The 16,158-nt window shown below is 47.4% G+C and overlaps 1 protein-coding gene across 1 annotated transcript; it reads left to right on the plus strand.

Moving 5' to 3' along the window:
- Nucleotides 1-1,493: 1,493 nt before the first annotated feature.
- LOC141022522 (uncharacterized) lies at nt 1,494-2,105 on the plus strand. The gene has a single exon (XM_073498780.1). The coding sequence runs from the start codon at nt 1,494-1,496 to the stop codon at nt 2,103-2,105; it is 612 nt and encodes a 203-aa protein (XP_073354881.1).
- The last annotated feature ends 14,053 nt before the right edge of the window (nt 2,106-16,158 follow it).

Consider the following 16,158-nt stretch of genomic DNA (forward strand, 5'->3'; position numbering starts at 1 on the left):
CGGCCAGAGTGATCGAGCGTGTTGGAAAACGTGGTGCACCCCTGCAGGGAAGACATATATTCGAATAACGTGTCCATGGTAACGGACGTTCAGACTTATATCCTGATCTATTACAACTAGAAATGGATACTTTGGATATGTGGCTTCGGGATTGCTTTCTCGCAGGGAGTCGAGGAAGGATCTCTGGGCATTAATGTTACAACATGCTTGTTAATTATAAACTGCTATTCTATACTCTTCTACATGCTGCAAGATGCTTGGAGTTACTTGAAGATGCTAGTCTTCGATAGGTTAGGCCTTCCCCTCTATTCTGGCATTCTGCAGTTCAGTCCACAGATACAGCCCTTCCATTTGATACCAATGCATACTTAGTATAAATCTGATGCTTGCGAGTACTTTGGATGAGTATTCACGGTTGCTTTGCTACCCTTTTTTCCCCTTCCTTCTTCTTTCCGGTTGATGCAACCAGATGGTGGATCCTTGGAGCCAGATGCCACCGCCGACGGATGCTACTACGTGGAGACCGCCGACGACCTGGAGTAGTTAGGAGGTCCCAGGCAGGAGGCCTTGCCTCTTCGATCGTTGCTTCTTTTGTGCTTGCCTTCTTAAGGCAGTCTTGTCTAACTTATGTTTGTACTCAGATATTGTTGCTTCCGCTGACTCTTGTGTATCGAGCTATGTATTCGAGCCCTCGAGGCCCCTGGCTTGTAATATAAAGCTTGTATTATTTTGATTTGTGTCTAGAGTTGTGTTGTGATATCTTCCCGTGAGTCCCTGATCTTGATCATACACATTTGCATGTATGATTAGTGTACGGTCGAATCGGGGGCGTCACAAGTTGTTATCAGAGCCGACTACCTGTAGGATCCCCCGTTCCAACCCCTAGTCAATGAAAAACGGTTTTACTAACATGGTTGTGTGGCTTACGGGCCCACGTCGCCAATTGGGTGGTATTAGGATCTTTTATTCCCCGCCTATACTCTGGGACTCTGATTTCTCTTCTATTCAGGTTAAATGTTTTTGCTAACTCTATCCTAGGTTCTCGTGATCACATCCATCCGGAGATTTGTATTACGCCTTTTCTTGAATTGGGAGCCAGGATCTGCTTCACATTGTTCACGGGCCGCAGGATCCTTCTATCGAGGGCACCCTGCATCGTCCCCTGCAGATTCCTTGTTCTAGTGGTTTTCTCCGACGCTGATGTAGCCTTTGCTATGTCCCATTGTTGTATCCCTCCATCGCGTGCAAGCGTGCCGCCTAGTATTTCTAGGATGATTCTCTTGTCCGAACTCATACTAACAACGTGTAAATGGCTCTGTATATGTATATGTTTGTCTTTAATGACTACTGCTTTGTACATACTGCGCCTTTGCTCATTGTTCAAGTTACATCATGAATGACTCTATACACCTGCTCCACCCCTTGTTAAACGGCTCCCTGATGTTTCTAGCAGGATAGCTGACGATCCTCCACCTCCACCCTATATTGCCGCAATGATGCAGCAGTTTGAGCTGAATCGTCAGTTTATGACGGGGGTAATGGCCCAGTTCCTGAACCAGAATGCTCATCAACAGCCTGCTCCAATAACACTGCCAGAATTTGTGCACCTCAACCCGTCCATTTTCCGCAACTCCACCAATCCTATGGATGCTGATGATTGGCTTCGTGACATCATGTTTGAGATGGAGTCAGCTAATGTTGCCCCTGCCAGTTATGTCACCTTTGCGACATTTCACCTAAAGGGTTCAGCTGCTCAATGGTGGGAAAGCCACAGGGGTATGCTACCCGCAGAGACTGTAACCACTTGGCAGGAATTTCAGTTAGCCTTTCGTGCACGGCACATTCCTCAAGGTCTGATAGACCAGAAGAAGAAGGAGTTCCGCAAACTCTCACAGGGCACAATGACTATGGATGAATATCAGAGGAAATTCCTTGAATTATCTCGCTATGCTGCAGATGATGTCTGCACTGACGCTCGCAAGCAGGAGAAATTCCGTGAAGGACTGCGTCCCGATATAAAGCTCATACTTGTTGCTCATGATTCCACGGACTTTGCGACACTTGTCAGCCAAGCTTTCCGAACTGAAACTGGTCTAACTGAGTAACAGGAGTCGCTCAAGCGTACTCGAGATGTTGGCCCATCCTCGAGTCAGCCTGCTCAGAAACGTCGAGTCTGGATCCCACACAATGTTCATCACCGACCTGCTCCAACACCAAGGCCGTCTTATGTTGCACCTCGTTTGCCTCCGCCGCCGAGACAACTAACGATTCAGGGTGGACAGTCCAATGTTGTGGCTCCTCCCCATAATGATGGCTTATGCCACAAGTGTGGACAGCCAGGACACCTTGCTATCAACTCTCGCCAGGATCGGCCTAAAAAGGCACCACGTTCTAATGTGGGTCGTATGAAGGGCCGTCGAAACCATCATATCAGTAGTTGTAGTGCGGGACCGCCTGCTATGAGTGGTGGTCAAGTCACCCATGTCAAGATTGAAGAAGCTCGTGAGTCCCCAAAAATCGTGATGGGTACCCTTCGTGTTAATTTAGTGCCAGCTTCTGTTCTCTTTGATTCAGGAGCATCGCATGCTTTCGTGTCCCAACAATTTGCTCGGCTGCATGGGTTAGATATGGAAAAATTTGCCCACTCCTTTAGTGATTCAATCTCCGGGATCCAAGTGGCAAACAACGATGTTATGCCCTCGCAACCAAATCGAGATTGGAGGTCTACTTTTTTCGGCTTCTCTCTTTGTACTCGGACCTTCCAACATAGACATCATTCTTGGTATGGATTGGTTGACATCCCATAATGCTTTGATTGACTGTGCTACCAAGACAGTCCAGCTCACTCACCCTTCTGGCCAGTTGATCAACTACTCAACTCAGATGGTCCAGGATGCCAAGAATCAGATATATGTTCTAAATGCATTGAATTCTTCACCTCTCGAGGGAATAGAGAACATTCCAGTCGTTCGTGGTTTCGAAGATGTCTTTCCAGAAGAACTTCCAGGAATACCCCCTACTAGAGCTGTTGAATTCATCATAGACTTGAAGCTGGGTACTACTCCTATTGCCAAGCATCCATACAAGATGTCGCCGCATGAACTCCTTGAACTTAAGGAGGAAATCGACAAATCTCTTAGCAAGGGTTTCATTCTTCCTAGTTCATCTGCTTGGGGAGCACCTTCTCTCTTTGTCAAGAAGAAGGATGGAACTAATCATTTGGTCCAAGATTACCGTCCTATCAACCAGGCAACAATTCAGAACAAGTATCCGCTTCCCCGAATCAACGATCTGTATGATCAACTTGCTGGTTCCTCAGTATTCTCTAAACTGGATTTGAGGTTGGGTTACCACCAGATTCGGGTTCGTGAAGAAGATATTCCCAAGACCGCCTTCGTTACCCGCTATGGTTCATACGAGTACACCGTCATGTCCTTTGGTTTGACAAATGCTCCAGCGACATTCTCTGTCTGATGAACTATATATTCATGGAATACCTCGACAAGTTCGTCGTGGTTTATCTGGATGATATCCTTGTATATTCCAAGAATAAAGAAGAACATGCTGAACACCTTCGACTTGTTTTGGAAAAGCTTCGAGAGCATCAACTATATGCCAACTATTCTAAGTGTGAATTCTGGCTTCCCGAAGTGACCTACCTTGGGCATGTCATCTCCAAGGATGGTATTGCCGTCAACCCAGAGCGAGTTCAGGCTATTCTCGGTTGGACTCCTTCGAAGAATGTCAAACAAGTCAGAAGTTTTCTTGGACTCGCCAGCTATTGCCGTCGATTTGTCGAGAACTTCTCCAAGATTGCCAAGCCCCTGACTGGTCTGCTTCACAAGGGCGTCAAGTTCGAATGGACAAAAAAGTGTCAGGAAAGTTTCCAAGCACTCAAAGACAAGCTGACTTCTGCCCCAGTACTTGCTCCGCCAGATACTAAGAAGGATTTCGTCATTTACTGCGACGCTTCACGACAAGGATTAGGCTGTGTCCTAATGCAAGAGCGCAGAGTGATTGCTTATGCCTCTCGTCAGTTGCGCCCTCACGAAGAAAACTACCCAGTTCATGACCTCGAGCTTGCTGCTGTCATACATGCACTGAAACAGTGGCGACATTACCTTCTTGGTAATCGTTGCGAGATCTTCACCGACCACCAAAGTCTGAAGTACCTGTTTACTCAGCCAGATTTGAACCTCCGTCGGCAGAGATGGATGGAGATCGTAGCAGACTTTGACATGGGTATTTCCTATACACCAGGCAAGGCTAATGTAATGGCTGATGCCTTGAGCCGCAAGTCATATTGCAACCATCTCGAGGTTTGCAAAGTTCAGCCTTCGCTTGTTGAAGAATTCAGAAAGCTGAACCTCCATATTGTTCCTCCGGGTGCACTCGCTCCCCCTCCTAAGGAGTTTCGCAAGATGAACCTTCGTGTTGTTTCCCAGGGTTCCCTCAATACCCTAGCTGTTGAACCAGATCTCTTGGACTCCATCAAGAGAATGCAGGGATATGACTCTCAAGTTGAGAAGATTAAACGCTACCTCGCAGAAGGAAGGCCGTCATTCTTCACTGTTGATAATGTTGGTGCTTTGTTCTTCAAAGGTCGCCTAGTGGTTCCTTCAAAAGACAACCTGGATATGACTGAGGTTATGAAAGAAGCTCATGATACACCTTTGTCTATTCATCCCGGTAGCACCAAGATGTACCAAGACATTCGTCAGAGATTCTGGTGGTCAAATATGAAGCAAGACATTGCTCGTTATGTTGCTGAATGTGACGTTTGCCATCGTATCAAAGCAGAACATCAAAGGCCTGCTGGAACTCTGCAACCTATCTCTATTCCTGAATGGAAATGGGACCATGTTGAAATGGACTTCGTCACTGGATTTCCAAAATCGCAGAAAGGTAATGATGCTATTCTTGTTGTCATTGACCGGCTTTCTAAAGTTGCACACTTTCTAGCCGTCCAAGAAACTATCACTGCTAGTCAGCTGGCAACTCTCTACATGTCCAAAATTGTTTCACTTCACGGTATTCCGCTGGTAATCAGCTCAGACCATGGCAGCTTATTCACTTCAAGATTCTGGGCAAGTTTTCAAGAAGCTATGGGAACTCATCTGTCTTTCAGTACTGCATTTCACCCTCAGTCGCAGGGACAAGTTGAACATGTCAATCAAGTTCTTGAAGACATGCTTCGAGCTTGTGTTATTTCCTTCGGCAAGAAATGGGAGGAATCTCTCCCGTATGCTGAGTTCTCTTACAACAATAGCTATCAAGCTAGTCTGAAGATGGCTCCCTTCGAAGTGTTATATGGACGAAAGTGTCGAACCCCTCTGAACTGGTCAGAAACTGGGGAACGTCCACTATTCGGTCCGGATATTATCCAACACGCTGAAGAACAAGTCCGCGTCATTCGCGAGAATCTCAAGACTGCTCAGTCAGGTCAAAAGAGTAATTACGACCGTCATCATAAAGACATGGTCTATCAACCTGGCGAAAAGGCTTATCTTCGAGTCACACCAATGAAGGGTGCTCACCGCTTCGGGATCAAGGGCAAGCTAGCTCCTCGCTATATTGGTCCATTCACTATTCTCGAAAGGCATGGAAATGTGGCATGCCAGTTGGAACTACCGTCGAACTTCTCTCAGGTTCACGATGTGTTCCACGTGTCACAACTCCGCCGCTGCTTCAAGGACCCAATCCGAGCAGTGGATCATGAAGTGCTCGAGTTGCAATAGGACCCTCCTACAAAGAGCATCCGGTCCACATTCTCGACCAAACCGAACGCCGCACACGTCAGAAGGCGATCAAGTTCCTAAAGGTCCAGTGGTCGCACCACTCTGAAGATGAAGCCACTTCGGAACGCGAGGATCGCCTGCGTGATGAATACCCCGCTTTGTTTCCTTCTACCTCCTAAATCTCGGGACGAGATTTCTTTTAGTGGAGGAGAATTGTAACGCCCGGATAGTTATGCTATAGTAATCCCAAGCTAATGATGCCATGTCACCGCATTTACTGTTGTTAACCTTGCGTTGATTCAATCACTTTCGGTTTCAATTTTCAAAATTAAATCAAACGGCAAAAGTAAATAAAAGAAAAAGAGAAATCAAACAAAAACAAAAAAATAGAAGGGGCCGCAAGCCCCCTGCCCACCGGGGCCTCGGCCAACCGGCCCAACCCAGCTGGCCGGCCCAGCCGCCTCCCCTTAACCCTCTCCCGATCCACACCGAACCCTAGCCATATCCCCGCGTCACCCCACTCTCCCCCGCACGATCTCCCTCACTCCCCTCGATCTCCCCCATGCCTCTCTCCCCTTCCCCCATCTGGATCGGGGAAGAGGAGCCAAATCCCGCGTCGCCCCGCGCCCCTGACGCCGGTGCCCATCCCCGACGCCGCCCCGCCGCCTGCTCCGTCCCATCGCCGCCTCGACGCGCCAAACCCTGTCACGGGATCGCCGCCGCCTGGAGTTGCCCTCGCCGGACTGCCCCGCCCCGCCTCTCCTTCGACGGTCGTCGTCGAGCCTCGACGGCCCCCGATCCCCTGCAAACGGGGGTGAGCCGCCGTTCTCCACTCCTCTCCTCTCCCTGTAGATCGAACACGCCCGCGCCGTCCCCGATCCTCCGCGGTCACCCCGCCCATCGCCATCGCCGCCCGCGCGCACCCGCCTTCCCTTGCGTCGCACCGCCGAGGCCGCCTCCGCTCGCACACGCCTCACCCCGTTCATTGTCGTGACGTGCACGCGTGCTCCCCTGCCACCCGCAGCTGTTGCGCGCTGCCTCGTCCTCCCGCCTCCACACGCCGGCGGCCGCCCTCGCCTGGCTCGGGCCGCGACCCGCTCTCCCCTCCGCTCAATGGCCGGCCTCCTCGCCGCGGCCGGCGCCCTCCCCTCGCCTCGCCGCAGTTCGCCGTCGGCGGCGCCCTGCTCCTCGCCCGCGCCACTGGTTGTGGCCGCCGGCGCCTAGCGTGCCCGTGCGTGCCCAACCCTCCTTTGTTGGCCTGGGCCAATGACCGCAGGGGCCCCTTTTTCTTTAGATAAAAAAATGAAGTAAAAATGTAAAAATAGTTAATTTATTAACTAAAGAATTAATCTAGCTTAATTAGCTGATTAACTTCTAAATGGGCTAATGTGTCAATGGCAGTAGGACCCACTACTAATTAAACTGTTTTAAACAATTTGTTAAACACATGTGACATTGACAAATGGGCCCTTTGACCCTGTTGACTAGTCAACTTTGACCCAGTCCACGCTGACTGTACTGCTGACTGGCACTGACCGACCCACCTGTCTGTTTGACCCAGTCAACTAGCTGGTTGACTGCTGACGTCAGGATGATGGCATGCTGATGCAGTATTATCTTTTTAGTTAATATTAATTTCACAATAATGTTTAAATCTTTGAAAATCATATAAATTAATCCGTAACTCGGATGAAATAGTTTTATACATGAAAGTTGCTCAGAACGACGAGACGAATCCGAATACGCTCTTCGTTCATCTGTCACATGACCCTAGCATAGCGAACATGCAACTTTCCCCCTCCATTTCATCTGTCCAAAAATGCCAAACTTCGGGAAAGCTTTTCCGGATGTTTTTCCCCTTTGCTGGTATTGTGTAGCACCGCGTTAGAACACGTCTAGCTCTGCCTGTTGTCCTGTTATGCTCTTGCTTGCTATGTATTTACTGTTTCCTCCCCCTCTTCTCTCCGGTAGACCCCGAGACCATTGCTGATGCCACTGTGATCGACTACGTCAACGACGACCCCTTCTTCCCTTTCAGCGGAGCTTCCAGGCAAGCCCCCCCTTTGATCATCCCGATATCGCCCATTCCATTCTCTCATGCTTGCATTAGATTTAGCTACTGTTATTGTTTGCTCCTATTCTGATGCATAGCCTGCTTTTGTAACCTGCTCATTGTACCTTACCTCCTTATCCTAAACTACTTAGTATAGGTTGGTTAGAGATCCATCAGTGACCCCCACCTTGTCCTTGTTGCCCCTGCTTCATCATCGATGACTCGATCAACGTGATTGACGACCAGAGCCCGACACCTCACATCACATCACGCCCCTTTTGTTGCTCGACTCTACAGAGCTACTATCAAGTGCCGAGGGTGATCCCTCATAACGCACTCCTGATGATAATTCTGTAGTGTAACTATTCGGTCGTTGTCATCGAGGGTGATTTCCTCTTTCACCATTCCTGAAATGGCTCTGTCGTGCAACACCTCAAGTGTGAACCTCGAGGGCGGTCCCTCTTACGTTCACCTTCATGATTACGTTGAGTGGAATCCATCGGGGGTGATTCCTCGGGTTTTCCCCTTGATGTCTGGACACACGGTTACCTTGACTTTACTTGAGACCTTTGGGAAAGTCGGGCGGGCCCGGTGAGCACCCGCAAGATGGTTACGAGGCACAGCCGGGCAGGCAGGCCGCCCCCCGAGTGGGCTGGGCTAGCCCTTGCCGTATTTCCTCGAGACGGGGCGACGGGGTCACATTATCATGAGTCTCTGCTCGTCTCCGCAAGCTAATATTACACTATGGTTTGGGTATTTGTTCTGAGTTGGCCTTTGGCCTTTACGCACTAACCACCACGCGAGAATAGTTATGGGCCTCCACGTCGCAGTATCAGCCGAAGCTTTGTCAGACGTCCAGTTCAGCATTGCAGCACGGTTGGGCCGGCACCATCCATGTAGAGGTGGAGCCTGGACCCGCCCTGCGTGCAACGACCCAAAGTGCAACGGGCGATGGGCCCAGACCCCGGAGTGCTTAGGATGTAGACCGGCGGGGACCTCTCTGCTGAGCCTAGGTAGGGCTACGACGTGTTGTTCTTCTGAGGCCGGGCATTGACCCCAGAAAGGTGTGTCCGGCCAGAGTGATCGAGCGTGTTGGAAAACGTGGTGCACCCCTGCAGGGAAGACATATATTCGAATAACGTGTCCACGGTAACGGACGTTCAGACTTATATCCTGATTTATTACAACTAGAAATGGATACTTTGGATATGCGGCTTCGGGATTGCTTTCTCGCAGGGAGTCGAGGAAGGATCTCTGGGCATTAATGTTACAACATGCTTGTTAATTATAAACTGCTATTCTATACTCTTCTACATGCTGCAAGATGCTTGGAGTTGCTTGAAGATGCTAGTCTTCGATAGGCTAGGCCTTCCCCTGTATTCTTGCATTCTGCAGTTCAGTCCACAGATACAACCCTTCCATTTGATACCAATGCATACTTAGTATAGATTTGATGCTTGCGAGTACTTTGGATGAGTACTCACGGTTGCTTTGCTACCCTTTTTCCCCTTCCTTCTTCTTTCCGGTTGATGCAACCAGATGGTGGATCCTTGGAGCCAGATGCCACCGCCGAAGGATGCTACTACGTGGAGACCGCCGACGACCAGGATTAGTTAGGAGGTCCCAGAAGGAGGCGTTGCCTCTTCGATCGTTGCTTCTTTTGTGCTTGCCTTCTTAAGGCAGTCTTGTCTAACTTCTGTCTGCACTCAGATATTGTTGCTTCCGCTGACTCTTGTGTATCGAGCTATGTATTCGAGCCCTCGAGGCCCCTGGCTTGTAATATAAAGCTTGTATTATTTTGATTTGTGTCTAGAGTTGTGTTGTGATATCTTCTCGTGAGTCCCTGATCTTGATCGTACACATTTGTGTGTATGATTAGTGTACAGTCGAATTGGGGGCGTCACATCCGTCAGCCACCCCATCCACCGCCGTCCTCCTCCACCATGCCAGAGCTGATACCCCGACGCCGCCGTCCATTACAAGAGATCGACCTCTCTCATCCACGGCTTCGGACCGAGATCCTCGCATCCCGTCCTATCTCTTCATCCCCGCCGTCGTCCACCTTGACGGCGCCGCTCCTACGATCGTCTTGTCCATCGCACCCCACCGCCACCGTCTACCCTCCTAGACCTGCTTCCACGCCGCCGACAGCCATCGCTACCGCAGCACCGTCAAAATCTCAGCAGATGCATACACGGCGCCGCACCAGAGGCGGTACTCTTTCGTATCTGCTCAACTTATTTATCGCAGCAAGAAAATAGATCGCCACTGCTTTACTCTGATTTCTTGTCCATCACTTACTCTCTAGTTGAAAGCAAACATTGATTGCGAAGTTGCCTTTGTCCGGTTTGCACCTTCAGATCCGCCATGGCACGCTCAACACTATACTCCCAATGCTTATGGTTTTCACCTTTTATATTCCACACTAGTTAAATCAAAGTAGGCTAAATTTCAAAATTGGGTCAGTCGATTTTTCAGAGCTCGCCGGTGCGAACGAAGGGGCTCGGGTGGGGACTTTGGTTGTGGGGGCGGTGGTGGGGCCTCGCCGAATGAAGAAAACTCGACGCGGGTGGGGGCGGGGGTGGGGTGTGGGGGTGGCGGAGGAACACAGGCGTTGGGGGCCGGTGGTCCGGCCGGCGGCCTGTGCGGTGTTCTATATGGGAAGAATCAGAGACGAGGAAGAAGAAGGGTTAGGAGACGTAGGATCTTCATCCAACCGCCTGAAATGGTCGACTGACCCAAATGACAAAAGTCATGCGACTTGCATGCAAACATGCCTTTATATTCAGTACCATCATCGTACCTGCTTAGCACTGCTCCTGAATCCATCAAGCTAAACAACGTGCCACTCATAATTCCAAACTTGTTGCTCAAGTACGAATCTGATATGATGCTGATATTACTAAAACAGATAACATTTAATTGGTCAGCTAATGTTCCTACTTTACTTTCGAAAAAGCACGTGCACCACATATAGAGAGACAGCAGGGAGTTGCTTTCTTAATGCGCTCTGGTTCATCATGTGTGGGCACTGCGCAACAAACATTTTATTATCCAAAATCTGCTTACTCTTCTTTAGCATGTTCATCTTCCGTTCTTCTTTAATAAGTACTCTCTCCGTTCCTAAATACAAGTCTTTGTATAGATTCCACCATGGACTACATATGGAGCAAAATGAGTGAATCTACACTCTAAAATGTATCTGGATACATCTGTATGTGATCAATAGTGGAAATCTCTACCAAGACTTATATTTTGGGACGGAGGGAGTATGATAGTAGTACAGTATGTTCCTTGTAGTGAAGATGAGCAGGGACATTTGCAGTGTAGAGGTATATACGGTCGGTTGGTATGGACACTTTGAACTCTTTGGGCCTCTTTGATTCGTAGGATTTTGTAAACATGGGAATAGAATTTGTAGTGGCCTGCTTGAATCCTATAAGAATAATAAGGAAATGCGGGGAGCTGTGTCGCCTTTGAGAGTTACACTGATATTAACAGTACCGCACATTCAGTTGAAGAGAACTGGTATCCGAAGCCTTTCTAGCCGTACCAGCAATACTAGCACATATATTCCAGCAAGTTCCACTTTGCTAATTTTACTTTGATGCTTACGGTTTTCCCGTTATATCTACACTATGATCTATGTAGCTGCTTTGTGTCACACTAGCAGCAGTCCACTCTTGAAGCTAAACACCGCAGTGACTTACAAAATTGGCACCAAGGCATTGAGTGCCATTCTGGATGCAATGAAACTCATACGCTCCCCAACTGTTGATTCTTGTTCAGAATATGATCCTAATGACTATTCTAACCTCGAGGAGTCAAAGGCAGATGGCCTGTCATGTTCACCCATCAAGGTGCCTGTTCTAATTTGGCAAAGTTTTATTGATTGCGCGTATCTTGCATATGTTGTCTTGCATTTCTTCTACTTTGTTGCACCGCCATCTGCTTAGTTTACTCATCATATATGTCGAGATTGAAGGAAATATGCCCTAGAGGCAATAATAAAGTATTATTTATTTCCATATATCATGATAAATGTTTATTATTCATGCTAGAATTGTATTAACCGGAAACATAATACATGTGTGAATACATAGACAAACAGAGTGTCACTAGTATGCCTCTACTTGACTAGCTCGTTAATCAAAGATGGTTATGTTTCCTAGCCATAGACATAAGTTGTCATTTGATTAACAAGATCACCTCATTAGGAGAATGACGTGATTGACTTGACCCATTCCGTTAGCTTAGCACTCGATCGTTTAGTATGTTGCTATTGCTTTCTTCATGACTTATACATGTTCCTATGACTATGAGATTATGCAACTCCCGTTTACCGGAGGAACACTTTGTGTGCTACCATATGTCACAACGTAAATGGGTGATTATAAAGGTGCTCTACAGGTGTCTCCAAAGGTACTTGTTGGGTTGGCGTATTTCGAGATTAGGATTTGTCACTCCAATTGTCGAAGAGGTATCTCTGGGCCCACTCGGTAATGCACATCACTATAAGCCTTGCAAGCATTGTGACTAATGAGTTAGTTGCGGGATGATGTGTTACGGAACGAGTAAAGAGACTTGCCGGTAACGAGATTGAACTAGGTATCGAGATACCGACGATCAAATCTTGGGCAAGTAACATACCGGTGACAAAGGGAACAACGTATGTTGTTATGCGGTCTGACCGATAAAGATCTTCGTAGAATATGTGGGAGTCAATATGGGCATCCAGGTCCCGCTATTGGATATTGACCGGAGACGTGTCTCGGTCATGTCTACATAGTTCTCGAACCCGTAGGGTCCGCACGCTTAACGTTACGATGACAGTTTTATTGAGTTTTGATGTACCGAAGGAGTTCGGAGTCCCGGATGAGATCGGGGATATGACGAGGACTCTCGAAATGGTCGAGACGTAAAAATCTATATATTGGACGACTATATTCGGACTTCGGAAAGGTTCCGAGTGATTCGGGTATTTTTCGGAGTACCGGAGAGTTACGGGAATTCGTATTGGGCCTTAATGGGCCATACGGGAAAGGAGAGAAAGGCCTCAAAAGGTGGTCGCACCCCTCCCCATGGTCTGGTCCGAATTGGACTAGGGAAGGGGGGCGCACCCTTCCTTCTTTCTCCTTCCCCCTTCCCTTCTCCTACTCCCACAAGGAAAGGAGAAGTCCTACTCCCGGTGGGAGTAGGACTCCCCCCTATGGCGCGCCTCTCCCCTTGGCCGGCTGCCTCCCCCTTGCTCCTTTATATACGGGGGCAGAGGGCACCCCAGAGACACAACAATTGATCCTAGAGATCTCTTAGCCGTGTGCGGTGCCCCCCTCCACCATATTACACCTCGATAATACCGTTGCGGAGCTTAGGCGAAGCCCTGCGTCGGTGGAACATCATCATCGTCACCACCCCGTCGTGCTGACGAAACTCTCCCTCAACACTCGGCTGGATCGGAGTTCGAGGGACGTCATCGAGCTGAACGTGTGTAGAACTCGGAGGTGCCGTACGTTCGGTACTTGATCGGTCGGATCATGAAGACGTACGACTACATCAACCACGTTGTGATAACGCTTCCGTTGTCGGTCTACGAGGGTACGTGGACAACACTCTCCCCTCTCGTTGCTATGCATCACCATGATCTTGCGTGTGCGTAGGAAATTTTTTGAAATTACTATGTTCCCCAACAGTGGCATCCGAGCCTGGTTTTATGCGTTGATGCTATGCACGAGTAGACACAAGTGAGTTGTGGGCGATATAAGTCATACTGCTTACCAGCATGTCATACTTTGGTTCAGCGGTATTGTGAGATGAAGCGGCCCGGACCGACATTACGCGTACGCTTACGCGAGACTGGTTTCACCGTTGCGAGCACTCATTGCTTAAAGGTGACCGGCGGGTGTCTGTCTCTCTCACTTTAGTTGAACCGAGTGTGGCTACGCCCGGTCCTTGCGAAGGTTAAAACAGCACCAACTTGACAAACTATCATTGTGGTTTTGATGCGTAGGTAAGAACGGTTCTTGCTAAGCCCGTAGCAGCCACGTAAAATATGCAACAACAAAGTAGAGGACGTCTAACTTGTTTTTGCAGGGCATGTTGTGATGTGATATGGTCAAGACATGATGTGATATAATGTGTTGTATGAGATGATCATGTTTTGTAACCGAGTTATCGGCAACTAGCAGGAGCCATATGGTTGTTGCTTTATTGTATGAGATGCAATCGCCATGTAATAGTTTTACTTTATCACTAAGCGGTAGCGATAGTCGTAAAAGCAATAAGTTGGCGAGACGACAACGATGCTACGATCGAGATCAAGGTGTCGCGCCGGTGACGATGGTGATCATGATGGTGCTTCGGAGATGGAGATCACAAGCACAAGATGATGATGGCCATATCATATCACTTATATTGATTGCATGTGATGTTAATCCTTTTTGCATCTTATCTTGCTTTGTTTGACGGTAGCATTATAAGATGATCCTTCACTAAATTATCAAAGTATAAGTGTTCTCCCTGAGTATGCACAGTTGCGAAAGTTCTTCGTGCTGAGACACCACGTGATGATCGGGTGTGATAGGCTCTACGTTCAAATACAACGGGTGCAAAACAGTTGCACACGCGGAATACTCAGGTTAAACTTAACGAGCCTAGCATATAACAGATATGGCCTCGGAACACGGAGACCGAAAGGTCGAGCGTGAATCATATAGTAGATATGATCAACATAGTGATGTTCACCATTGAAACTACTACATCTCACGTGATGATCGGACATGGTTTAGTTGATATGGATCACGTGATCACTTAGAGGATTAGAGGGATGTCTATCTAAGTGGGAGTTCTTAAGTAATATGATTAATTGAACTTAAATTTATCATGAACATAGTCCTAATAGTATTTTTGCAAATTATGTTGTAGATCAATAGCTCGCGTTGTTGCTCTCATGTATTTATTTTTGATATGTTCCTAGAGAAAATTATGTTGAAAGATGTTAGTACCAAAGATGCGGATTGGATCCGTGATCTGAGGATTATCCTCATTGCTGCACAGAAAAATTATGTCCTTGATGCACCGCTAGGTGACAGACCTATTGCAGGAGCAGATGCAGACGTTATGAACGTTTGGCTAGCTCAATATGATGACTACTTGATAGTTTAGTGCACCATGCTTAACGGCTTAGAATCGGGACTTCAAAGACGTTTTGAACGTCATGGAACATATGAGATGTTCCAGGAGTTGAAGTTAATATTTCAAGCAAATACCCGAGTTGAGAGATATGAAGTCTCCAACAAGTTCTATAGCTAAAATATGGAGGAGAATCGCTCAACTAGTGAGCATGTGCTCAGATTGTCTGGGTACTACAATCGCTTGAATCAAGTGGGAGTTTATCTTCCAGATAAAATAGTGATTGTCAGAATTCTCTAGTCACCATCACCAAGTTAGTAGAACTTCGTGATGAACTATAGTATGCAAGGGATGACAAAAGTAATTCCCGAGCTCTTCGTGATGCTAAAATCGACGAAGGTAGAAATCAAGAAAAACATCAAGTGTTGATGGTTGACGAGACCACTAGTTTCAAGAAAAGGGCAAAGGGAAGAAGGGGAACTTCAAAAAGAACGGCAAGCAAGTTGCTACTCAAGTGAAGAAGCCCAAGTCTGTACCTAAGCCTGAGACTAAGTGCTTCTACTGCAAAGGGACTGGTCACTGGAGGCGGAACTGCCCCAAGTATTTGGTGGATAAGAAGGATGGCAAAGTGAACAAAGGTATATTCGATATACATGTTATTGATGTGTACTTACTAGTGTTTATAGCAACCCCTCAGTATTTGATACTGGTTCAGTTGCTAAAGAGTAGTAACTCGAAAACGGGAGTTGCAGAATAAACAGAGACTAGTAAAAGGCGAGGTGACGATGTGTGTTGGAAGTAGTTCCAAGATTGATATGATCATCATCGCACACTCCCTATACTTTCGGGATTAGTGTTGAAACTAAATAAGTGTTATTTGGTGTTTGCGTTGAGCATGAATATGATTTGATCATGTTTATTGCAATACGGTTATTCATTTAAGTTAGAGAACAATTGTTGTTCTGTTTCCATGAATAAAAACCTTCTATGGTCATACACACCAACGAAAATAGTTTGTTGGATCTCGATCGTAGTGATACACATATTCATAATATTGAAGCCAAAAGATGCAAAGTTAATAATGATAGTGCAACTTATTTGTGGCACTGCCGTTTAGGTCATATTGGTGTAAAGCGCATGAAGAAACTCCATACTGATGGGATTTTGGAATCACTTGATTATGAATCACTTGATGCTTGCGAACCGGGCCTCATGGGCAAGATGACTGAAACGCTGTTC

The sequence above is a fragment of the Aegilops tauschii genome, chromosome 5 (assembly GCF_002575655.3).
Source record: "Aegilops tauschii subsp. strangulata cultivar AL8/78 chromosome 5, Aet v6.0, whole genome shotgun sequence".
In the NCBI taxonomy this organism is placed as follows: Eukaryota; Viridiplantae; Streptophyta; class Magnoliopsida; order Poales; family Poaceae; genus Aegilops; species Aegilops tauschii.